The sequence below is a fragment of the Heloderma suspectum genome, chromosome 10, assembly GCF_057233095.1.
Source record: "Heloderma suspectum isolate Gila_16-S chromosome 10, 16-S_ref, whole genome shotgun sequence".
NCBI classification, from domain to species: domain Eukaryota; kingdom Metazoa; phylum Chordata; class Lepidosauria; order Squamata; family Helodermatidae; genus Heloderma; species Heloderma suspectum.
The window spans coordinates 7063669-7088328 of NC_139467.1; the positions used below are offsets into that span (position 1 = coordinate 7063669).

The 24660-nt window shown below is 48.8% G+C and overlaps 2 protein-coding genes across 2 annotated transcripts in view; both read right to left on the reverse strand.

The window, feature by feature from the left end:
- RYR1 (ryanodine receptor 1) overlaps nucleotides 1-6996 on the reverse strand; it is a 173182-nt gene extending 166186 nt beyond the window's left edge. The window contains exon 1 of the mRNA XM_084814879.1: nucleotides 6941-6996. Within this exon, the coding sequence (XP_084671005.1) occupies nucleotides 6941-6991 (51 nt within the window). The 5' untranslated portion in view covers nucleotides 6992-6996. The remainder of the gene's footprint in view (nucleotides 1-6940) is intronic.
- A 4967-nt stretch (nucleotides 6997-11963) lies between these two features.
- Nucleotides 11964-24660, reverse strand: part of LOC146337566 (uncharacterized) — a 41549-nt gene continuing 28852 nt past the window's right edge. The window contains exons 11-15 of the mRNA XM_084816290.1: nucleotides 22943-23048; nucleotides 18877-18904; nucleotides 16618-16706; nucleotides 16211-16355; nucleotides 11964-14216 (exon numbers count right to left, since the gene is read on the reverse strand). Of these exons, the coding sequence (XP_084672416.1) occupies nucleotides 13270-14216; nucleotides 16211-16355; nucleotides 16618-16706; nucleotides 18877-18904; nucleotides 22943-23048 (1315 nt within the window). The 3' untranslated portion in view covers nucleotides 11964-13269. The remainder of the gene's footprint in view (nucleotides 14217-16210; nucleotides 16356-16617; nucleotides 16707-18876; nucleotides 18905-22942; nucleotides 23049-24660) is intronic.

The window sequence follows — 24660 nt, forward strand, 5'->3', positions numbered from 1 at the left end:
ACTCACAACAGCCACCCCCCCATTCAAGTATACGATCAACCATTGAACATATACACTCCACTCATCCAACAATCACTCCCAACCAAACTAACACAATCACAGCTTGTAATTTGTGGTTGTAACCAGCCGCTGGTCACAGTTAGGACATCAGGCTTGTTAACCAACCAAAATAAAGCAGAGAACAAGTGGCTTATTTCTTAGCCATGTAACCTACTTCCAATGGGTTCATGCTCATTCTATCTCACCTGGAAGGTGGCAAAGCAGTTCTGAATGAATGGAGGCATAGGACAGTCAATGAATGAATGGAGGCTCGGCATGGCAATTGTGCATTAAAAAAAAGATGGCAACCCAGGAAATGAGTCATTCCCTCTCCATATAACGGATGGCAGATGAGGCAAGGAGCAAGCAGACAGTATCAGCATTCAGAAACCAATACACTATTTGAAATTGGATTTTCCATGAGACAAGGTATTGATGACTGAGCCTTGGGAATCAGGAAGAAGCCCCTGCAACAGAAGCACAAGCTCACAATCTGGATCCACCCCCACCACCCAAACTATGAATTTATTGTCTGGTGGTGTGGGACTATTGTTCAGTACAGCTTAGGATCTTATTCCGCTCCTAAAGATGATGGGAGGATGAAACACGGAGACCTCATCACACCAACACACTTGGCGATTAGCGGTCAGTTTCATATGCAGGCCCCAAAGGACAAAACACAGGCACCCAGTTCCAGCTTCAGATCTTGGGGTGGCCCATGGGTAAGATGCCACTCTGGGAGGGCCCTCCTCCACTTCATCACTGTTACCACTGCCCATTTGCTTGCCCTCTCTCTCCCTCTCTTGACCCAACCCCAGCAGGTTAAGGCATTTGCATTGCTTCCCCCCCCCCCCCCGCCGCCCCTGGCTCTTTCTCTCTCCTCAACCCCATTGGAGTAGTGAAACCAGAGCTCACAGGGTCGAGGCACAGGGACTTTTTGATGTCACTGCTACCCTCAGTCAGACTTCCCTGATTCCATCTGAGCTTAGCTGCAAGCCTCAGTGACTGGGTTTGCACCATCACAGAGGGAAAACAAGCCACAGTGGCTGCCCAGTAGCTGGGAGCGGGGGCAGGGGGGGGGATGGATCCCCCCCCCAGCAACAATATATTGTGGTGAACTATCCCTGTTGTTGTAATGCAAAGTGCTTTGGAATGGCTTGGTCTTGAATAGGCAATTAAGATGAGTTGGCTTGACAAAAGACCTGCCCCTGGTGAAGATCAAAACTGCTAGAACTGATTTGATGATATGGATCAGCACAGCTGCCTCCATCTTAAATGTTTCATTTGCAATTTAATGCTGAAGATATTTAGATCCATCTCCATCACTTGCTGAACTTTGCAACTCAGAAGGAGTGCCTGAATTTGCTTTTTTCATCCTCCCTCCCAATCCCCTTACCTTTTGTGTTGTGACTTTTAGATTGCAAGACGTTGTCTTATTTCTTTATATGCTGCTCTGAGAGCCTTTTTGCTGAAGGATAGGATAAAATGCTATAAATAAATAAATAAACATACCAAGAGGCATCCTGTGATTCTTAACCCCTGCTAAAATGTCTTGCCACCACCTTGTATCCAGACACTTCTCCCATCATCCTTCCACACATAACACTTGCCTAGCTCTGCCTTGCCTCACCACAAGCAAAACAGAGTTGTATGTAGGACATCTCTTCAGAATTCCCTGCAGGGCTGTCTTTACCTACATAGCGTAAAATAAATGTTCTTCTCTTCCCTCCTGGGATAGGAGGCACAGCAACATGGGTGGCGGGAAGAAACAGGGCTTAGCTCCAGAATCTGTTTCCTCTCTCCGCCTCCCCACTATGTGCTGCTCAGTGCTGGAACACATGAAATGATTAGGTACCTCTGAGCATGTGCAGAATGCCTCTGACAAGCAGCCCACACATACATGGTGCTAGAGAGACGGTATTCCAGCAAATTGGTAGGCTAGAGACCCAACATAATCATTTCCTTAGAAAGAAAAATTAAGAACTCAGTTGGGGTGGGGAAAAGGAAATCAGGAACTCATAGAACCCTTCCAAATAAAAGTGGTGCATACGGCGAAATGCATGTACAGCACAGCACAGCACATGCAAAACGCATCGTATGGACTTTGGGCTGTCCTACGTATTCAGGTGGAAGTATGCATGGCATTTGAATCAGCAATGAGTATTTATTTTACTCAATTTAAAAAAAAAAAAAAACAAGTTTCTGGCCCCCATGGATCTGGAACATTGGTTTGAAGCAACACAAGCAGGGCCTACAAATGGCTCTAGCATTCCAAGGGTGGAGTTTGTGGATGGCTCTACAGTCCACAGCATTTGGATGGCTGAGCCAGAAAAATCCAAATGATATTCTGCAAAAAACACTCATTAGCATGGGACCCAATCCACCAAGGAGGCCTCCTGCAAAGAAGAACTTTGCAGTTCTGGGACCCAGAACACAGAACTGTAAATCACAAGAATACCACCCTTAATGGCACTCACACTGAGACCACCTTGCCGCATGGCGAGGGCCAGCAATGGTCCATGGTAAAGGTTAACCTTCTGCCCCCTTCAACTCACCTGTACCTCTCCCCTGGCCAGCTCTTGCACTTTTCTCCATCTCACCAAAATTGCCAATTCTGCCACATCTATTGAGGCTGGTTCAGAACGAAGCAGGCATATTTATGGAGAAGAGAAACACCCAGTGGAGGCTGGTGGCTCCGATGTCAGTCGGGCAGTGAATCAACTCCAGGTTTCAGTCAGACTGAAACCTGGAGCGAATTCACTGCCCCACTGACACCGGAGCCACCAGCCTCCACTGGCAACACCAACAAAAGAGATGGGGGCTTGTTCCATCCCGTTTTTGGATTTGCACTGTTAAATTGTCCAACTGCTAACTCTGGATTTCTTGGGAGGAGAATCTGGGAGACTGTTTCTGGGCAGAGATTCTGAAGCACCATGACCACCACCATAATGGGATAACAAGGATGAGTCAACAATACACCAAGGGCCAGGGACTATTCTGGGCTGCATTAGAAAGGTGTTTTCCCCAGGTTTGGGAAGTTGACAGCATTGGTCTAACCTTGGCACTATTAACAAAATCTTACCCAAGAGTATGGCTTTTAGTCCTTGTGATATGTGCAGAATTGTCTTTTCTCCCCTCTCCTTTTAAAATGTTTTCACTGTTTATGGTTTTAAAGTGTTTTACTGTTTTAAAGTGTTTGATATTTTATTGTCTTTAATATTCTTGCTTTTTGATTGTTAAGGTTTTATTGCTTTAAATTGTTGTACACCGCCTTGACAGCTTTTTAGCAAATAAAGTGGTATATAATGTTAATAAATAAAGTGCTTAAGCCAGCCCTGGGGGCTTCCCATCCCCTTTTTGTGCATCTCAGCCACTTTTTCCAGCCAAGTCAGATTGTAAGCAAAGAGCTCTTTAACTCCTTCCGTCCCAACTTGAATAGCAACAGAAGCACTGGCAAACTCTCTCCCCTATCCCTTAATGCACCTTAGCTGCTCCCAGGGGCAAGGTTCTGTCCACCCCATGCCTCATTTGGGAAACCAGGGAGGCCCCCCTCTCTTGCCATCTTTAGATCTGCTGTGAAAACCTGCTTGTTCCCAAGATTTTCTATATGAATAAGTCACACTGCCTCTATGCTGTATTCTCCAAGGTTCACTTTAGGTTCCTTACCTATTGTGTTTTCCTGGTCCTGTAAGTATCTTGGAAAGTTTTTATCCTGAAAAGTGGGGTATGAATGAAAGAAAAAGCTCTGCCAAGTCTGCTGCTGCTGCTGAAGAAGAGGAAGTTAAGAGTAATTTGTCTCTTTTCACATGGAAATTGCACAGGAGGCAGAGCTAGCCTTAAGGGCCTTAAAACATAATATGGCTCCTGCTAAAAATTATTTCTCTGGCCAGGGCCTTATAGTCTGCTTAGCAGATTAATACTTTGCCAGCCCTTACCTACACTCACCAGGTAAACCTGCCTTTCTCGTCCCTCCACTCCCCCCCCCGCCTAAAATACAGACCTAACTGTACATCTGACAGCTTAGCTGTCTCCTGCTACCTGTTGCCATCATCAGCCAATGTCCATCCACACCCCAGCCTTACATCAACCACAGATAAAGCTGCCAGCCCGAACAGGGAGCAAGAGAAGGTCTCCTCCCCACCTCACCTGTGCGCCCAGCCTGCCACCCAAGACCACATCGACTGGAGTCCACCAGGAGACTGGAGTCCACCAGGAGAAGAGGCTTCAACATGGTGGCCCCCTTTCTTTGGAATTCCCTGCCCCTGGAGGTCAGGCGGGCACCCACACTGCGTTGTTTCCGGCACCTCCTGAAAACAGCACCGTACCAGGAGGCATTCCTTAATTGACCAGTTACGGTCTTCAGTGGCATTGTGTTTTTAAACAAGTATAATTTTAATGTGGTGTTTTAATCTTTTTATTCTTTTACTGTTTTTTTTGTGTGTGTGTTTACCACTCCGAAATCCGTTCTAGATATGGTATATAAATATCTTAAATAAATAAATAAATAAATTTGTCTGTCCCCCTCCAGACCTGGGTTAACCCTCTGAGGAAGCAACCCCCCCAAAGCAAACACCTTTGCCTGACCCCTGCTGCAGCGAGAAGGGAGGCGCCTGCAACTCCCTCCCTAAACCTGAGATGCCAGGCCTGTGATGAATGGCACTCAGCTGTCAGCCCCAGGATAAATAAAGGTTAGCAATTGGAGAGGTTGTCCAGAGGAAGGATCAGCATTAACCCCACACTGGCCAAGGGCGTATGTGCACCGAACACACAGCACACTTTTAGGTGTGTCTGCTCTTTGCACATTTAGTCTTTTGCACGCTCAATATGCAGAACCCAGCATCTGCATGTTTTCTCCTTCTCTCTCTCTCTCTCTCATATACACACACACACACACACACACACGTTGCAATACAGACCTCTCAGGGCCAGACAGAAATGGCCTCCCACATCATGGAGAAATTACAGTGATCAGAACCTCTCAGAGAGAATCTGTTTAGATACTGGGACCAGACAGCCTTTGGGGCAAAGAGATCCATGGAAGATATATGCCTGTACCCAATTTGTTAGCCATGATGATGAATCCCGCGATCTGGTGCCCTCCAGATATGATTACAACTTCCATCATCCCCGGCTAATGATGCTAGACTAGACAGAGCTTTGATCCAAAATCCAGCAGGGCCCTTCGTATGTCTTGGGTTAAGAACATAAGAAGAGCCCTGCTGGATCAGACCAAGGGTCCATCCTGTCCAGCACTCTGTTCACACAGCGGCCAACCAGCTGCCCACAGGAAACCCACAAGCAGGACAAGAGTGCAACAGCACCCTCCCGCCCAGGTTCTCCAGCAACTGGTGTATGTAGGCATACTGCCTGTCATACAGGAGGTAGCAAAGAGCCATCAGGGCTAGTCGCCACTGATACCCTTCTCCTTCAGGTTCATACTGGTGGGGAGTGGGCGAGAAGAAAGAGAGGAACTGGGTCTAATCCAACCCTACTCTCCACTAAAGCCCTGACTGTGGACACCACCTGTTCTCAGGCAGACTGGTGGCTAACGTCCCACCGACAACAGGACTCTCTCTAATTTTAGTTCCTGCTGAGCCCCAGGGAGAGAGAAGGGGGGCAAGAGACCCCCATGCCCTGCTCTGTGGGGGGAGAACAGAGATGAGGACTGGAGGGGGGAAGAGGGGGCCCTGCCCTGTCTCCCCCACATTACTCAAGGCTGTCTGAATATCGCTTTGCGAGTTTAATGAATCCTCAGCACTCAAGACGCCTATGGACCGCACTTATTTTAAGGCCCACAGTGTCCCAAACTCCAAATCCAGCACCCATATTTTATCAAAAAAACAAACCTCCCTTTGCTATTTCGCCCTTTGAAGACGTTTCTAAATCATGCACTGGTTCTTCCTGCCACCCCACCCCAAAAACCCCTAAGCAAAGGGTTCTTCTCTGTTTAGAGACTACGCGGTATATAAATCTGTTAAGGGGGCAGCCCTAGACACGTGGAGGCCGAAAAAAAGCCCCACAACTCCCAGCATGCCCCAGCCAGGTGGCTGGGGCGTGCTGGGAGTTGTGGGGCTTTTTTCGGCCTCCACATGCCTAGGGCTGCCCCCTAAATTAATGAAACGGGTCAAGAAGTGTCATGCGCCGGCTACGCAAGCGGGCCGGCGGTAACGCAGGAGTCCAGCCTGGGGGTTGCTCCTTAGGTAAAACCCAGAGCCACCTAACCGGGGCTCCTCAGGGGGTCGCCCCTTCCCCTGCCAGCTCGCCCAGACGCCGCCAGTGCCCCTCTCAGCCCGGCCCGGCCCGGCCCGGCCCGTGGGCGGCTCTGCCTCGCGCTCCTCCGGCATCTCCTCCCCGCCCGCCCCTTCGGCATCAAACTTTGCGCTTGGAGCCCCATCGCTGCGCAAGGCCCTGCTTGCCTTCGCGCTCCCGCCCCGGCAGGTCTGCCCTTCGCGTGCTGTCCAGCCGCAGCCCCAGCCCCGGTGTGAGCCCCCAACTTTCTCCCTATTGACTCTTCGCCGGGGCCCCTTTCTCTTCCTTCCCCGAACCTGCCGCCCCTCCCCGCGTGTCCCAGTCCCCCCTCCCCTGCTCCAGACCCTTCACCCTCCCTCCCCCCCCCTTTGCATCCCCTTGCTCCTTCCTCCCTCCCCCCCCCCGGCTTTTTTTGCTTCCTCATCTCCCCTTAAATCAACTCCCCGCGCCTCTCTCCTTCCCAGATCTCTGCTTTCCAGTCCCTTCTCCTCTGGTTTCTCCTTCCTCTCTCTTTCCTCCCCCCCGCTCCAATTTCTCCCCCCCCCTTCCTTCCTCTCCTCTCTCTCTTTCCTTCCCTTTCTCCTCTGCTTTTCTCCCCCCCCCCCAATTTCTCATTCCTCCTTTCCCTGCTCACCCCCCGCCCCCGACTTACGGTCCGGAGAAATTGCACATCATCTTCTCCCTCCCCGCCTCCTTCGGCCATGGCTGGGCTGGGCTGGGCTGGGGGCGCTTCGCTACGCTTTGCTTGCGGGGAGGGCGGAGGGGGCCGCCCGGCTTGGCTCGTTCGCAGCTGCCGGGAGCCGCGGAGACACTAACGGAGCGTCCCGGCTCGAAACAGCGCCAGCCAGCCAGCCGGTGCCCGCCCCCAGACCGCCCCTCGGAAGGCAAGCGGGGGGGGGGAGGCGGGCGGAGGAAAAGCAGAGGAGAGGAAAGGGTGATCGGGACGAAAGGTGCTTGGAAGAAGAGAAGCTGCGAGGGAGATGTTTGGGACTGCAATGCCCATCCGCCCCAGCCAACACGGCCAATGGGCAGGGATTGTGGGAGCTGTAATCCAAAGCACCGTGAGATGCCACCAGGTTGCCTCCTCTCCTCTGATCTACTCAATATTCAGTTTTCGAGAGCTCTGTCAAGCCATCATAGCACAATGGAACCTCCATGGGTCAGTGGCAGTCTATCTCAGACTGGAGCAAAGCGGCTGTCTTCAAGCCAGCTTCTTGCCAGCTTCCTTAGACTGGCTGAACAGCTGCTGTTGGAGTGGGGCAGACAGGACCGTTAAGTCTGATCCAGCAAGGACAAAGGGTCCTTTGTATTTAATTTATTTACGAGATTTATATACCACTCTACATTCAAAGAAATTCCTGGGCAGTGACCAATAAGAAGAAAATAATCAAAATACAGAATTAAAATCTTTAAAATCAAAATGTGCCAATAAAACTGGCTGGTTGGTTAGTCAGGGAGGGCTTTGTTTAAATGTTTTAAATCTGTTACTGTATTTTAAATGTCTGCATTGCTGCTAGGATTTATTTGGGTTTGTACTTTTATACTATAGTTTTAAACTCGTATTTTATGATGCATTTTGAGGTTTTAATTGTTGTGAATTGGCCAGAGAACTTCAGCTATTGGGCAGTATGGAAATGTAATAAATAAATAAAGTCTTCAGCAGGAGTCGAGAACGAAATGTTGGTGCCTGCCTGACATCAACAGGCAGGGAGTTCCACAGAGCGGGAGCCACTACACTGAAGACTCTATTCCAAGTGGACTCCAAATGGACTTCAGGTCCATCTGGAACCACCAGCTGATGACCTCAGTGACCCAGCAGGCTGGTAAGGGAGAAGGTGCCCTCTCAGATATCCTGGTCACAGGTTGTTTAGGGCTTTATACAACAGTAACAGAACCTTAAACCTGGCCCAGTCACAGATAGGCAGCCAGTGCAGTTCCCTTAGGAGAGGTGTGACATGTTGAAAGGGGGCATCTCCCTTTTAACAGGCACAACCCATTTAAAGTAAAAAGCTTTTAGAAGTATATTATTATTAAACATGATGTGTTCATATATCACTTCAGCTCAGCTGTGTTCTCTGACTATTCCTTACAAAACGCCTGGAAGATATCTCAGCCTGATTGATTTCGTGGACCTAGAACCAGGAATGATGTGAAAATAGGGGTTCCACCTGCGATTCAGGGGCAAGGAGGCCTAGTGGTTGGACCAGTCGAGCTCTCTAGGAAGGATCAGCCCAGTCACCTGGGTTCTTTCCCATAACACTCAGTGGAGAGCCTAGGATGCATATCTTTGTATTTGAGTTCAATGGGGTGTGCTCCCCCATAAGTGTGTATAGGATTGCATCAGGCTATTTCTGCTGATGGAAAAGTGTTTCTCTGTCCCTTAAATAATTAACTTAAGGACACACTGCCTTTGAGCATGTACAGAGTGCCTCAAAGGGTACTTAAAAAACCAAACCATCAGCATCTTATAGGATGTAGAAAGGAAATATTGCTGAATGCAAATGTTTGTCCTGGCTTTCTAGGCTCCTGCTCTGGCCCGTAGCCAGGAGTAGAAAATTCCAGACAGGCAGCTAAAATTCAAAGCAGTTGATAATATAGTCCTAATTTCTCACCTCTGAAGGTGTTGTTGTGGGGATGCACAGAAATGCTGAAGGTGAAAGTCTTGATAGACACAGCCATATTAGCAAGATCAGTAGCCGACACCAGACGAACAGAAGCCATAGGAAATGTTTTAAATTCTGCACTGTCATGCAGGTGGCAGGAAAGTTAAATATAAACACAGACCAAAGGAAAGGTAAATTTTTTTCCGGGGTGGGGGAATATTTTGCATGCATGGCTCACTCCCAGCAAGCACCATAGAACAGCAGCAATAGGCGAAGGGCTGCAGCTCAGGGTTACAGGCCCTGCTTTGCATGCAGACCATCCCAAGTTCAATCCCCAGCATCTTCAAGTAAGGCTGGAAAGACACCCCCCCCATCTGAAATCCTAGAAGAGCTTCCCCCAGCCAGATGTTTTGGACCTTGGCTCCCATCAGCATGGCCAAGATTGGAAAATAGCTATCTGTTGGTTTTTGCATTTCTCCCAGTGTTGTGATATAGGTCTCAGCTAAAGAAAAAAAAATGTATTGAAATGCACATACAAATGCATACGTTAGGATATTATTGGTAAAAAATCCAACATAAGACCTACTTAGAGTACACCCATTGAAATAAATGGGATTTGAGTTCAGCATGACTAACAGGCCCATTCATTTCAATGGGTCTACTCAAAGTAGACTTATGTTGGATTTGCTGGGTGCTGTAGTCCAACACTTCTGGAGAGCCCCACCTTTGGGAAGGCTGCCTGAGAGAGCTGCTACAGGCTGTGAGGTACAGTTTGGCCCTGAGCCAGCTGGGCCAGTGGCATGACACAGTATAAGTCAACTTCTTCTGTCCCTAGCAGGGCTCACGCTCTGCATGCATGACGTAGGAACTCCCCTTGGGATCCCCATTCTCCAGGACCTGATGAAGGCCTCAGCCGGGGGCAGGACATCCGGCCACCAGCCCTTGAGCCTGTTGCTCTGAGGCTGTGTAACAACATCTAGGAAGTTGTTGCTAGAACAGGAAACATTCTGAGCATGGACAGAATGCATTTCACCACCATCACGGCTGAGCAACCTTGCCCACCACTGGGATTAGGGAGAAGACAGCAGGCGTGAACTTGAACAGGCTGGTGCCTTGGGACCCATCTGCACCGTAAACATATATTGGATTCATGCCAGTTTCACCATCCAGTCTTCACCTATAGAATCCTGGGAAATGTAGTTTTCCTATGGCGCTGAGCTTTCTCTGACACCTATGAAACTACAGCTTCCCAAGGTTCTCTGAAGAGAGGGAACGGCTGCTAAACCAGTTGTAAACCTGCACTAGAGCTTTGCTCTTGTAGTAGCACAGAATGTAGCTGCCCTAAGAGATGCTATAACCCCCTGGGATGACTCAGCCCCACACTGTACAGTTGCTGTAAGGTAGCCTTCTTCCAACCGCCTGCCCTCCAGATGTGTTGGACTGCATGAGTTGCAGTACAACACATCTGGAGGGCAGCAGGTTGCAGAAGGCTGCTGTAAGCAGTTCTGGCATTCTTGTATATGAACCACTTTGGTACACTTATAAAGCACCATAGAAATGTAGAGCAATTAGAGCAGCAGTAATCATAGCATGAAATCGAGAAATTAACCACAGCCTCTATGCCTTGGCCTGCAGGGGTTATTTCGCCCACCTGTAAACTAAAAAGGAAATACCCATTTGGTTAATATATATACTTCGGTTTAACAAGAATAGTTTTGCCACCAAGAATGCGATTTTCCAGCTGCAAATGTGGAACTTTCTGGTGTAGGTGCTAAAGCATCCTGTGAATCTGCAAAGCTTGCACACTCCTGCATCTGACAGACACTAGCCAGCTATTTTGGATTTCTCTTTGGCACTGCAACACAGCTCGACACCAAATTATTCATTATAGCATCTTTGATATCATGCCAGCTTCCACCCTCACAGAATTTACACAAAAACATCCAGGTTGCTGTTAAAAGTATTTTCCCAATCCAAAATATTTTGGCCGATAATGAAACACTTAAATATTTGTCACTTGGATCAGGACGGCTAGTTACATAAGTTTCTTTTTAATCCATTATTTTCAGTGTGAGAAAATAAAATGGACCAAAAGAGCAGAGGAAGAAATTACAGTACCGTACTCAAGCTTTTTATAGACCCAGAATATTAAACTGATTTAATATTTTCTTTTCTTTTTACAGTGAAGTTAATTAACAAAGGAAGAGCCGGGCAATTATGCGGCATAAGGGAAGGCCAGCTTTTAAAAACCTGGTCCAGAGAGAGATCCTGGCAAAACTGCTACTGAAAGAAATGAATTATTTGGACTTTGCAGCAGCCCAAGATTTAGCTCGTTGTTTCAAACAGCAACAGAAACGTCAGCCCTCGTCATCTTTAGAATGCTCATGGCACCTGCACCTGTGAGGGGCTAACTCACCCAGAACAGAATCAAAATTTCCCCTCCAATATAACTCTTCCAGCGTGGTCATATTGGCCCTTAATAAAAGACAAATGAAAACTGTAGGGCATTTAAAAGGAAACTTAATAATTGAAAACATGTTAAGGAGGAATATGTCATTTAAGAGTGTTTGGTGTATTCTAGAACACAGGCAGTCTCCAGGCGATTTGTAGATGACTGGCGAGAGGTTCTGTCTTTTGACTTCCAATGGTTTAACCGCAACAAACGAAAAAGGCTCCTCCACCCCAAACAGGACACTGAAATGAAGAATGCCAGGGTGGAAACCAGGAGTGAGTCTGTGAATGAAAGAACTGTGAGCTCAGTTCTTCTACGCAAAACCAATTTGTGAGATGATCATGTGCTCAGAGGTAACCTGTTCCTTAATCCTAAGCGTACATCTGGCCCCTGAGCCTTTATTTTTCATTTAGGTCCATTTGGTGGATCTTGGGTTCTAGTAGGGGGAAAAAGTAGACCCTGTAAACCTAAAGTCTGCCCAGCCTTGCTTTTGTGTTAGCAATACCAGCCCTTAATAAAAGACAAATGAAAACTGCAGGTCAATTAAAAGGAAAGCTAAAAATTAAAACATGCCAAGGAGTTAAAAGTGTAATTTAAAAGAACAGCAACCACGTGGTATTTCTTGCTTTTAATTATTTAGTGTTAGGATTAGAAAAAGGCACATAAGATGCAAACGCACACTTCAGAAAGTTTTTTAAAAATACAGGGTATTGGAAACCAAGGAGGTCCTTGACTGCCCCCTAGAGGGGGAATGAAGAAACAGCACACACAAACACCCCTGGACCAAACGAAAAGGTCTAAAACGAGCCCTCCCAAACCTGCTGCCCTACAGATGTGTTGGGCTACAACTCCCATCATCCTCAGCCAGCATGGCCAGGGGCCATGCTGGCTGTGGATGATGGGAGTTTACTCCAACACATTTGGAAGGCGCCAGGTTGGGAAGGCTGGTCTATGATACGCAGAACGGGCCCGGAGAATCTTCTTTTGAGTCGTATCCCACGACTAGTAATTTGGGGGATGGGATGGGAGGAGAACTGAAACATATTTGCTGTAAGCTGCAAGTCAGCAGCAGTTTTGAGAAGCCAAACAGTGATTTTAAAGTCCTCGCTTGCTGCACCAGAATTTGTCCTTCAATGCCATAATCCTCGTAAGTCAATAGGGAATAATACTATGGGATAAAATACAAAAACACACGTCAGCTGTTTTGAGGCTGCTAGCAGGGGCTGATCTGGGGGAGTGAGGGTGGGGTGGGGGTGAGAAAAGATGACTCAATACATGCTTTTAACATCCACAATCAAGAGGAGGCTTTATACAAAATGTTGCGCAAGAATAGAAGGTGTAGAGGGCAGGAAAACCGTGGAAATTCACTTGGGACATCAGGATGGAAGGATTGGTATCAACATTAGGAAAGGTTTAGTGGAGGCTGGTTGCTCCAATGTCAGTGGACAGTGAATCCGCTCTGGGTTTCACTCAGAACCAGTCAGAATGCTACAGGAGCTATCCAAGGTCCTTTGCACCTTGGACAGTCCTTTAGAGTTCAGACTGGTACTGCTGAAACCTGGAGTGGATTCACTGGCCCACTGCCATCAGAGCTACCAGCCTCCACTAGAAAGGTCATGGGGGTGGCACGGCCCGTGGTTTCAACTATCATCAAGATCTTTGCATAACTCGAGCACCCATAGCAATCCCCCACACCCAGCTTTGTGCCAAAAGCTACAAGGAGACACAACGACCCTGGATGTGGGAAACCAAAGTCCGAGCTGGTCCATTCACGTGTCATAGCAGCCAGGGATTCAACCGTAATCTGAGCAGGCTGAAAGGCTGGCTATTACCAGGCCATGTTCTGGTCTGGATCCAGAGGATGTCAGTTGGCCAGGGGCTGTATTCCTCCCAAGAACAGTTTGGGAGAGAGGTGGCCTTCTCCCCCTAACAGGTGCTCTGGTCGGGGCTCGGCTCCTCCCTTTTCCCACGCAGCCCGGCAAAGGACATCACGATGTTCTTGCGGGTTATGAAGATTTGCCGCCCGTAGGCCTTGAAGGACTGCAAGGGGCTCCTGGAGGGCTGCATGGGGGTGCCCCTCTTTGCTGCCTGGCCGGTCTGCCTGGTGAGCCCCTCCTCCTGACCAGCCTGCAAGGGCAGGCCACTTTCATGGCTGATGGAGCGGCCAAATCGGCGCCCCCCTTTGCGCTTTGGAGGGCTGAGCTTCCCTGCACTCAGCCCTTTGTCAGGCTGCCACGAGCTGCGCTGAAAGTTGAGGGTTAGGCGTTTCAGGCCGGTTTTGGGTCCCTCGCTGAGGCGGCGGAGCTGGCCGGCAAGAGAGAGACGGGCGTCAGACAGGCCTGGCTTGGGGGGAAGCGGGCTCCGGGGTGGGTTGCTCAGCCCCTTGTCCTCCAGGCAGCCAGCCTCACAGCTGTCTGCCAGCGTGACGCACATGGCAGGGATGCCCAGTTGTCTCATGCCTGCCACTATGACTTCCACACTAGATCTAGGTGGCTCAGCTAGGCCGGATGTTTGGGCCTCATGTCCTCCGAGAGCGATGGGTGCATCATCTAGATAGAAATCCATTGCCCTTTCTTCTGTGGCATCCCTCACCGACAGCTCTTCCGGCCAGCTTATTGATCGGCGTAGAACCCCGCGGTGCCTGGTGGTTGAGGGAGCTAATGGCCTCATCTCCCCTGCCAATGCCTCAGTCTTATCCAACAGCCTTCCGCTTCCAAGCTGGGCATCTAAATCCAGCTCGTGGTGCCCAGAGATGACATCACCCAAGCGGGGGCTTGGACCAATACCAGGTTTACACTTCGCAGCATGTGGAACCTCTGGGTTTGCACAGGTAGGAGCATAAGTGTTTTCGCTGGACAGCTGGATCAGAGATCCTAAAAATAATAATACTTATTTGAAGGATTATACTTGCAGAAAAGCAAAGAGTCAAGTAAGGATGCTAAGAGGGCAGCAGGACACAGACTCCTTTGCCAGTAACCGGTATTGTTTTATGGACTGTATGAGAACTGTAGCTATGCAATGAAGACCTCCAACTAACTAGGGGGTTGGACTCGATGGCCTTGTAGGCCCCTTCCAACCCTACTCCTCTATGACTATTCTATGATACCCATGGACCAATTTGGAAGGACTCGTTTTGATGTGACTGGATTCTAGTCCATGTTTCTATGAATGTAATGCCATCGCCTGCCTGGGTCTTGTTCCTGTTGATTGTTGGATTTTGTGTATTTTATGAATTTATAAACTTCTTTTCAAATCCAGAGGGGGTAGCCTTGTTTAGTCCCTTGTAGCTGCATGGAGTCCTGTGGCACCCGCTCATTCACTGAGGGATGAGCTTCTGTGGGCTGAAACCCACTTCTGGCACAGGCCATCTGGGCAACGGGGCTCCAGGGTCCAAGAAGCTCCTGCCCAAGGGATTCGGTGGTCTGGAAGGTGCCACAGGACCCTCTGTAGTTTTAAACAACAGTAAGCTGCTCTTCAGTTACAGCGCCATCAATTCAACGCGCGGTCCTAGGACTGTAGGTTTAAATCCCATGCCCAAGAACTGGGCGCAGGGCTCAGCTCCGTGGGATTCAGTGCCTCATGATATAGCAATGGCAGAGTGAGAGAAATGGATGGTGTTACATTTTAATCCACCTCTTTGTCCAAGGGTAGCATATGTGGTTCTCCGTTCTCTCACATTTTCTCCCTACAACCCTGGGACGTAGGTTAGGCTGAGAAAATGTTTACCTGGCCCAAGGTCACCCAGCCAGCTTCAAGGCTGAGTGGGAACTGAGCCGGGTCACTCTAGCCCTAGTCCAGGGTTCTAACCACTACATGACACTGCCTCTCACTGAATCCATGCATTTCGTGAAGGTTAAGTCTATGAATGGCCATTACCTTGGAAAGCTGGGTGGTGGACAGAGGCAATCTAGCTCTGACTACCAAACAGTGGGGGAAAACAACTGGGCTGGTGGGAGCGGGGGGGTTGCCTTCATGCCCTGCCTGCAAGCTTCCCAAAGAGCTACCTGGCAAGCCGCTGCTGGCAACAACTTGCTGGACTAGCTAGATGTTATCCTGATCCAGCAAGATGGTTCCCATGTTCTTTGCAGGGACAGGAGAGCTGAGACTGGAGGACAAGGAGAAAGGGAAAAGGGAGAGAGAGCCAGAATGAATATATATATTTCAGTGAAGGCTGGTGACTCCGATGTCAGCAGGGCAGTGGATCTGCTCTGGGTTTCAGTCAGAACCAGTCAGAACTCTAGAGGAGCTATCTTTTAGCTCTGCACTTTGGAGAGCTCCTTTAGAGTTCTGACTGGTTGTGACTGAAACCCAGAGCAGATTCACGACCCCACTGACATTGGAGCCACTCCCTCCACTGATATATTCTATCGCAGCGGGCGCAAGGAAGAGGCCTCTCCCCCTTGGTGTTGGAACGAGAGCGGCGGGGGAGGGGGGTTTGCACCCTAGGCAATTTCAAGCCTCACCTCCCAAGCAAACGCTGCATATCTGGTGAAAGCCAGTGTGATGTACTGGTTAGAATAGCCTCCCCCAACCTGGCACCCTCCAGATGTGTTGGACTACAACTCCCATCATCAGCTGCCTGGGGTGATGGGAGCTGTAGTCCAACACATCTGGGGGGGTGCCAGGTTGGAAAAGGGTCACCCACACCTATGTGACCCCTTCCCTTAGTTTGGCTGCCTCTTCCGCTCCTGCACTAGGCTCTGGAGGACAGAAGCCACTAAGTTCCATTTATCATCCCTAGCCTTGCAGCAAGAAGTCCTCTCATTGTTCCAGTACCTGCTGAACTTCTCTCCTTTGCCATATAAGTATTAGACAGCCAGGAACCTCCACAGCCCAGGAACCAGCAAGTCCAATTGAGTGACTGTACCTGCTTCGCTTCCTTTGGGTTTGTATGACTGTAGCCGGGGCCCTCTCTGTTGGGATGCTGGGCCTTCCAGCGCCCCCGTCACCATCTTCTTCATCAAAAGCCAGCCGCTTGGTTCCGCTGCTTTGGAAGAGACAGGAAGTGACTGCTGGGGAGAGGAAAGAAAAGAGGAACCAATAAAGAATCCAGTGATACATTCTCAGTCTATTATTTCATGTTTTTACACCAGTACACTGCTACCAAGGTAGGGGCTGGGACAAAAAGCCACTCAGCACTGAGGTTTTAAGCTCTTGATGAGATGAGATAAACCACCACCATACAAACACAGCTTTTTCTCGTATAGTTGAAAAATCACCAGGTCGCTAGACCACAAAGATGGTGCAAGCTATACCGAGCAGGGCCGGCTCTACCATTAGGCAGACCAAGGCGATTGCTTCAGGCAGCAGATTCTGGGAGGCAGCCGTGGCACCCGCCTGGCCGTTCCTCCTGAACGCCACTTCTGTTGGGGGACAGGGCAGTGTATGCCACACAACCTCTCCTTGGCCCCCTAAACTAGCCTGCTGCCTCAGGCGTGGCAGAGGACACTATCCCACTGCCAGCGTTGAAGAGAGTTTCGCCAGCCAGTCCAGCTGGCTTCTGTCTGTGGAATGAGAAGGGAACACCATTTTGCCCTTCATCTCCAGCAGCAAAATACCTTGGGCCGGCCCAGACATGGAGTACAGGTTTTTGAGGGCCATTGGGCAAGGCACCCTCAGAGGGCCCCTCCCTCAGCAAGTCGGCCTTCTCACCGCCATGGTCACCGGCCGCTCTTGCTCCTCCTCCTCTGTCTCATCATTGCCACCACTTGCCTGCTTGACAGGCAGAGAGCCGGGGAGCAAGGAGGCCAGGGCATCTCCTGCTCCTCCCTCATTTGCCTGGGCCAGAGCGAGAGGCAGGTGAACAAGCAGACTGCAGTGGTGAAGAGGAGGAGCGAGTCCAGGGGGATCTAGCCGGTGGGCCACTGCTGGAGCCTGCCCTTGATGCTGTCCAGGCTGGCCCAAGATATTTCGCTGCCTGAAGCAAAGGAAAAGATGGTGCCCCCCCTTTCCAACTGGCCTGGACTCGCAGTTGAATCTTCCTTCAGCACTAGCAACTGATAGCATCCGGAGGGCAGCAAGCTGTCTTAGAAGACACAGGGCAGGCTGGGTAGCATTCACAGCTCTGTCCTCCAATGCCTCACTGCCACCCCCCCCCCCGCCCCATTTGCTGCCTGAGGCAAGTGCTTCACTCTGCCTAATGGTCGGGCCAGCCCTGATGCCAGCCCTGACTAAGAACCTCTGAGCTGGAATAAAATATAGCTAATGAGTTCTAGGTAAAGCAGTACAACCCCAATGCAGCCTTTAGGACCATTTATGGTCTAAAATTGGTTTCCCGTTCTTTTAAGTAGATCAGATTTTCACCACAGAGATGCCCAAGGACAGAGCAAGACCACTCCACAGCCATAGAAAACTTTGGGCCAACAGATTAAAAAATGGCAGGTCGCTTTGTTGGGTAAAAAAATCCCAAGAGTAACAGCAGGGAAACACATTAATTAGGACCAGCTAAAAGGTTACGAAGACATCATCAAGATCCAGATGTTTCTTCCTGATGTTTTACTTGGCCCCTATAATGGTACAGACAATGGTGGCATTTAGTTTTCACCAAACTTCAGCCTGGGCGAGCATGTAACCTTTTTTTAGTCTCTATGGTCACATGTGGTGAAGGCCCAGAGCAGGGGGCCAGAACCTCAGACCTGGGGGGCCAGAACGTCAGACCTGGGGGGCCAGTCTGGGGGCCAGGTCCCCAGGGGGCCATGCCCCCTTCCCCTGACACCCCCCCCTTTCACCCCCAAACCAGTTGTTTGCTTGTTTCCCATCTTCTATGCCGTCTTTCCCTCCATTCCAAAAGATTGAAATGCCTCTCCTAAGGCTTAGTCACTGGCAGTAAGTGTTTTAAGTGACAATATGCTAGGTGGTCTGGGGGTATTTTTAGCCCCACCCCATTTTGCCCTCAGTCCCACCCGCTACTGGAGTTCGGCTTCTCTGAAATCGAATTTGTCCCTCGGGCTGAAGGAGTTCTGCCCCTCCTGCTCCCGGCAGCCTAGAGAGATGCGAGAGTGGCTGTGAGCTCACCAGGTGCTCCTGAGAGCTCCAACTGAATTGTGTGTGTGGCCTGAGTACTCCCAGCAGCTGTGGGCAGGAAGCTTCAGTCTGTTTCCTGCCTCCCAGCTGAGCAGAGCAGAGCAGAGCAGAGCAGAGCAGAGGAAGCTGCTCCAGCTAGTCCAGGGACTACAGAAGCAAGCAAGCTCCCAGAGAGTGAGCGACCAAATAGAGCAAACAGGGGGAGCAAACAGGAGTCGACCAGGGGAGTTCGGCAGGGGAGGTCAAGGGGGAGGCCCCTAACATTTTTTCTTCTTTTTTAACAAACTTTTTTTTTTCATTTATTTGTCTTGTAACAAACACTTCCACACCAGTGGGACTCTGCTTTTAACCTCTACTGAGTAGAGGAGCAGGCACAGGCTAGTCTAGAACAATCAGAAAGCTAGACTCAAAAGGGAAAGAGGCTATGGAAGGACAAGACTCTCCAGTGGTGGTGACCTGCAAGATGTGTGCAATGTTTGTTTTCTTGCTTGAGAACAACATGGCCCACACCTGCAACGAGCGCAAGCTGATCACCCTGCTGGAAGAATAAGTAAGAGGACTGGAGCGGTGACTGTTGACCCTCCGGGGAATAAGAGAACACGAAGAGTTCTTGGACAGAATGGGGGAACTACAGCAGCAAAGTGAAGACCAGAAGCTTGAAGAGCAACAGCAAGCTGAGGCCGAAGTGGGAAATGCTGAGGTGAGGAAAAATGCAGTAGAGGATACTCCTTGGAAAAGGGTGACAGTTAGGAGAAGAAGAACTAGACGCCACTCTGCTCCAGTGGAAGCAGTGGAGCTGTGGAACCAATTCCAGGTACTTGAGGATGAGACCGGAGGACAGCCTGCAGAGGAAGAATCACAGGGGAATCTGCATGTGAGTGAGCAAGAGGCTGAAGGTCAGTCAAGCAGAGGTGATGAAACCCAGGCCTACAACAAGAAGGGTAGTAGTAGTGGGAGACTCCTTGCTGCGTAGGACCGAGACCCAAGTATGTTGCGAAGACGCATGGACTTGCCAGGTATGTTGTCTCCCAGGAGGACGGATTAGAGATGTGACTGAAAGGTTGCCTGCACTCATAAAGCCCACTGACAGGTATCCCTTTCTTCTCATCCATGTGGGAACAAATGATACCGCCAAGCGGAGCTGCAAAGAAATCACGTCAGACTTTGAAGCTTTGGGAAGGAAACTCGAGAACTCTGGGGCCCAGATAGTTTTCTCATCCATCCTTCCAGTAGTTAGAAGAGGAATAGAAAGGGAAAGAAAAATACTCCGGGTGAATGACTGGCTATGAAGGTGGCGCCGACGTGAGAGATTTGGATTCTGGGACCACAGGCTATACTTCCTGGAAGATGGGCTGTTGGCAAGGGACGGGTTGCACCTCACAAAGGCTGGGAAGAATGTGTTTGGCCACAGCATGAAGAACTTCATCAGGAGGGCTTTAAACTGGATCCTACGGGGAAGGGAGATGTAAAGTTGGGGGTAACAATGGACGAAGGCTCATGCACCGCAACGGAGAGAACAGCTCTAATAGCACCAAATAATAGTCTTCAGACACATGTAGGAAGAAAGCCAGACTATGAAGCACATGGTCTTCGATGTCTATATACTAATGCCCAGAGTATGGGAAACAAACAGAACGAACTTGAACTCTTAATACAAGAGGGAAATTATGACTTGATAGGTATAACTGAGACTTGGTGGGATGACTCCCATGACTGGAATACCGCAACTAAAGGATATAACTTGTTCAAAAAGAACAGGAGGAACAGAAAGGAAGGTGGGGTTGCACTGTATGTGAAAAATACATATCTCTGCACAGAAATACAGGAGGATGAGCTTGGTAGCCCCATCAAGAGCATCTGGATCAAAATAAATAGAGCAAAGAATAAAAGGAACCTGGTGGTCGGAGTCCACTACCGGCCACCCAATCACGGAGAGCACGAGGATGAAACTTTTGAAAAGCAAATAGCCAATGTTTCAAGGAAGCATGATGAAGTAGTAACGGGGGATTTCAATTTCCCCGATATTCGTTGGGAGACAAATTCTGCAAAACATGGCCACTCCAGGAAATTCCTGACTTGTGTGGCGGATTACTTCCTCCTACAGAAGGTAGAGGAAGAAACTAGAGGATTGGCTATCCTTGACTTGATCCTAACCAATAGAGATGACTTAGTGGAGAAAGTAGCAGTTACAGGAACTCATGGGGAAAGCGACCATGTTGTACTTGAGTTCTTGGTTCTAAGGGAAGCAAAAGCTGAGTGTAGTCAAACATGCACCCTGGATTTTAGGAAAGCTGATTTTCATAAACTCAGAACAATAATCAGTAAGGTCCCATGGCAAGCGACTCTAATGAGAAAAGGAGTCCAAGATGGGTGGGGGCTTTTTAAAAAGGAAATTCTCAAGGCACAATCACAAACAATTCCAACAAGAAGAAAAGGTGGAAGACAACAGAAGAAGCCAATGTGGCTTAGAGATTAGAGAAAAGCTAAGAAAAGCTTAGAGATGACCTGAAAACAAAACAGCACACATATAGGAAGTAGAAAGAAGGCCAAGCAACAAAGGAAGAGTACAGGCAGGTAGCAAAGAATTGCAGGGATGGCGTCAGGAAGGCTAAAGCTGAGAACGAGCTGAGGTTAGCGAGGGATGCTAAAAGCAACAAAAAGGCTTTCTTCAGCTACGTGCATAGTAAAAGACAGAGGAAAGAAATGGTTGTTCAGCTGTTAAATAAGGATGACAAAACGATAACAGATGACCAAGAAAAGGCAGAGGTGCTCATTTCCTACTTTGGCTCAGTCTTCTCCCAAAAGAGGGTCTATGACTCCACTGGCAAAGGTGAAGTACAGGCTGAAATGGCAGGACTGCAGCTTGAGAGGCATATGGTCAAGGAACACCTAATTACTTTGAATGAGTTCAAATCTCCAGGGCCAGATGACCTGCATCCTAGAGGAATAAAGGAACTGGCAGAGGAACTCTCAGAACCACTGTCAATTCTCTTTGAGAAATCATGGAGGACAGGGGAAGTGCCAGATGACTGGAGGAGGGCTAATGTTGTCCCTATCTTCAAAAAAGGGTAAAAAGGAGGAACCTGGGAACTACAGACCAGTCAGTCTGACATCAATCCCTGGGAAAATTCTGGAGAAGATGATAAAGCAATCCATCTGTAAGCACCTTGAAAACAATGCAGTGATTACTCGAAGCCAACATGGATTTGTCAAGAACAAATCCTGCCAGACGAATCTGATCTCATTGTTTGATCAAGTGGACCGTGGGAATGCTGTAGACATCATATACCTGAACTTCAGCAAAGCTTTAGACAAAGTGCCCCATGATATCCGGATGAGCAAACTAGCTCAAAGTAGGCTAGATGAAACAACGATCCAGTGGATCCACAGTTGGTTACAGAATCGGACTCAAAGAGGGCTTATCAATGGGACCTTCTCAAACTGGGGAGAGGTAATGAGTGGGGTACCACAGGGCTCAGTCCTGGGCAAAGTGCTCTTCAACATTTTTATGAATGACTTGGAGGAGGAGGTGCAGGGAATGCTGATCAACTTTGCAGATGACACAACATTGGGTGGGATAGCTAATACCCTGGGAGACAGAAACAAAATTCAAAGTGATATGGATAGACTGGAGCGCTGGGCAGAAAACAACAGAATGAAATTTAACGGGGATAAATGCCAAGTTCTGCACCGAGGAAAAAGAAACCAAATGCACAATTACAAGATGGGGGACACGTGGCTCAACAACACTACAAGCGAGAAGGATTTTGGAGTTGTTGTCAATCACAAGCTGAATGTGAGCCAACAATGTGATGTGGCTGCAAAAAAGGCAAATGCCATTTTGGGCTGCATTAATAGAAGCATAGCTTCCAAATCCCAGGAAGTACTAGTTCCCCTCTACTCAGCACTGGTTAGGCCTCATCTGGAGTACTGTGTCCAGTTCTGGGCGCCACTCTTTAAGAAGGATGCAGACAAGCTGGAGAGGGTTCAGAGGAGGGCAACAAAGATGATTGGGGGACTGGAAACAAAGTCCTATGAAAAGAGACTGAAAGAGCTGGGCATGTTTAGCCTTGAGAAGAGAAGAGTGAGGGGAGATATGATAGCACTCTTCAAGTACTTGAAAGGCTGTCACAGAGAGGAAGGTCAGGATCTCTTCTCCATCATCCCAGAGTGCAGGACACGGAATAATGGGCTCAAGTGACAGGAAGCCAGATTCCGGCTGAACATCAAGAGAAACTTCCTGACTGTTAGAGCAGTACGACAATGGAACCAATGACCTAGGGAGGCGGTGGGCTCTCCCACACTGGAGGCATTCAAGACGAGGCTGGACAGCCACGTGTCAGGGATGCTCTGACTTGGATTCCGGCATTGACCAGGGGGTTAGACTAGATGGCCTTGTAGGCCCCTTCCAACCCTACTATTCTATGATTCTAGGATTCTAGAGAGAACCATTTGCAGCTGACTCGTCACCAGCACTTTGCTGCCCCCTGTAACTTGGAATGGGATGTGCAGAGCCGCGGGAGCAGAACTGCAGCCCTCGGAGGATGCAGGAGTCTCTCGCCTCTGAAGGACTCACCAGTCCTTTGCTGCTGTGGGAGAAGATGCGCAAAGACTTGCGCCCCGTGTCCTTCCGTTCAAAAGAGGTCGGGGAGCAGCAGGGAGATGCGCGGATGGAGGGTTTCCTGAAAAGAAAGAGGAGATAGGGAAGCAGTCACAATAACTTGCTTTGCCGATGGTACAAGCTAGTAGAGTTCTATCAATGGCTGTGTAAATTAGAAGAGCAAAATGAAGCCTCCATGTTCAGAGACCGTCTACCTTGAAAGTACCAGCTAGGACCAAGCAGGGCCACTCGGCAACTGACATGTTTGAAAGCATCCAGAGGTCGCTGGCTGTTTGCAGTAGGAAACAGAACCCTATGCCCTTTGGTATGAATCCATTAGGCCAGCTAGAGAGGCTGCTACTATTGCCATTTTACAGATGTAGGACCTGAGGCTGAGACATTGTGACTTGCCCATGGCTTCATGGGCGATTCCATGGCAGGGGTACAGTTTGAATCCAGGGCTCCCAAACCTAAGTGCAGACCCTCCTTATATATGCCTGCCCGAGAACTGAGATCTGTTGGAGGGGCCCTCCTCTTCATCCCACCAGTACGAGACATACACTATGGTGGGACGTGGGAGAGGGCCTTCTCTGCTGTGGCACCCCAGTTGTGGAATGCCCTCCCCTTGGAGGCCCAATTGGCGCAGACATTGGTCTTGTTTCGACGCCAAGTAAAAACATGGCTTTTTACCAAAGCCTTTGAGGGCTAAATGTATTCTCTAGCACATTATTTTAACTGTTTTATTGTTTTAGATTTTAACTGGTATTAGCTTGTTTAATAGTTTAGTATGTTTTTAGGTGTTTAAATTATTTATTGTTTTATACTGTTTAAATTGATTTTATCTGTATGCTGCCTTGAGATCTTAATGATATAGGGTGGGATAGAAATGTTTAAATAAATAAATAAATGCGGACGTCGAGGCCTTACACAGTCTAGGTCCAAGGTGCCTTAGGGAGCGCCTCCTCCCCTACATCCCAGTCCACTGCCTAAAGTCATCTGAGGGCTCTCTGCTGCGGCTGCCTAATGTGAGATTGGCAGCCACATGCCGGAGGACCTATTCCGCCCCTCAGTTGTGGAACCATATGTCAGTTGAAATGTACCTGCTGACCTCTTTGAAGGTTTTTAGGCAGGAATTAAAGACTATTATTCCAGCAGGCCTCCCCCTTGTAGAATTCTTGTTCCTCTTGGCTTTTACACACTGTTTATATGCTGTGTTGTTTTTATTGTTGGATTTTTTGTTAAATTATTTTTAACTCTGTACGCTGCCTAGAGTATTTGTATAGAGTATAGGCAGGTTATAAATTGAATAAATAATACTTCTAATAATTAATCTGATGCCAACTCTAAAAACTGGTGCTGATTTATCGCAGCATCTATAGTACAGTTTGAGAAGCAAAAAACACAGGGAGAAATACACAAGAAGGGGTAAGAGGATTCTAAATAAGCAGAGAAGTTCTATGCTTCATTACAGGCAGAAATTCAACTAGTACAGCTTTTCCCAGCACAAAGGTGCTGTTCTGGGGATTGCTTCATCCATTGGATCATGAGTTCTTCCAGGAAAAAAACAGGTGGCGGCCCTAAAGGGGGTGGAGGAGAGACACACTTCCATTACGAGAGGTAGTGTTGCACAGTGCTTAAACTAACAGGAACACCAAGGCTTAAAGCCCTGCTCAGCCATAACGTTGGGTGACCTT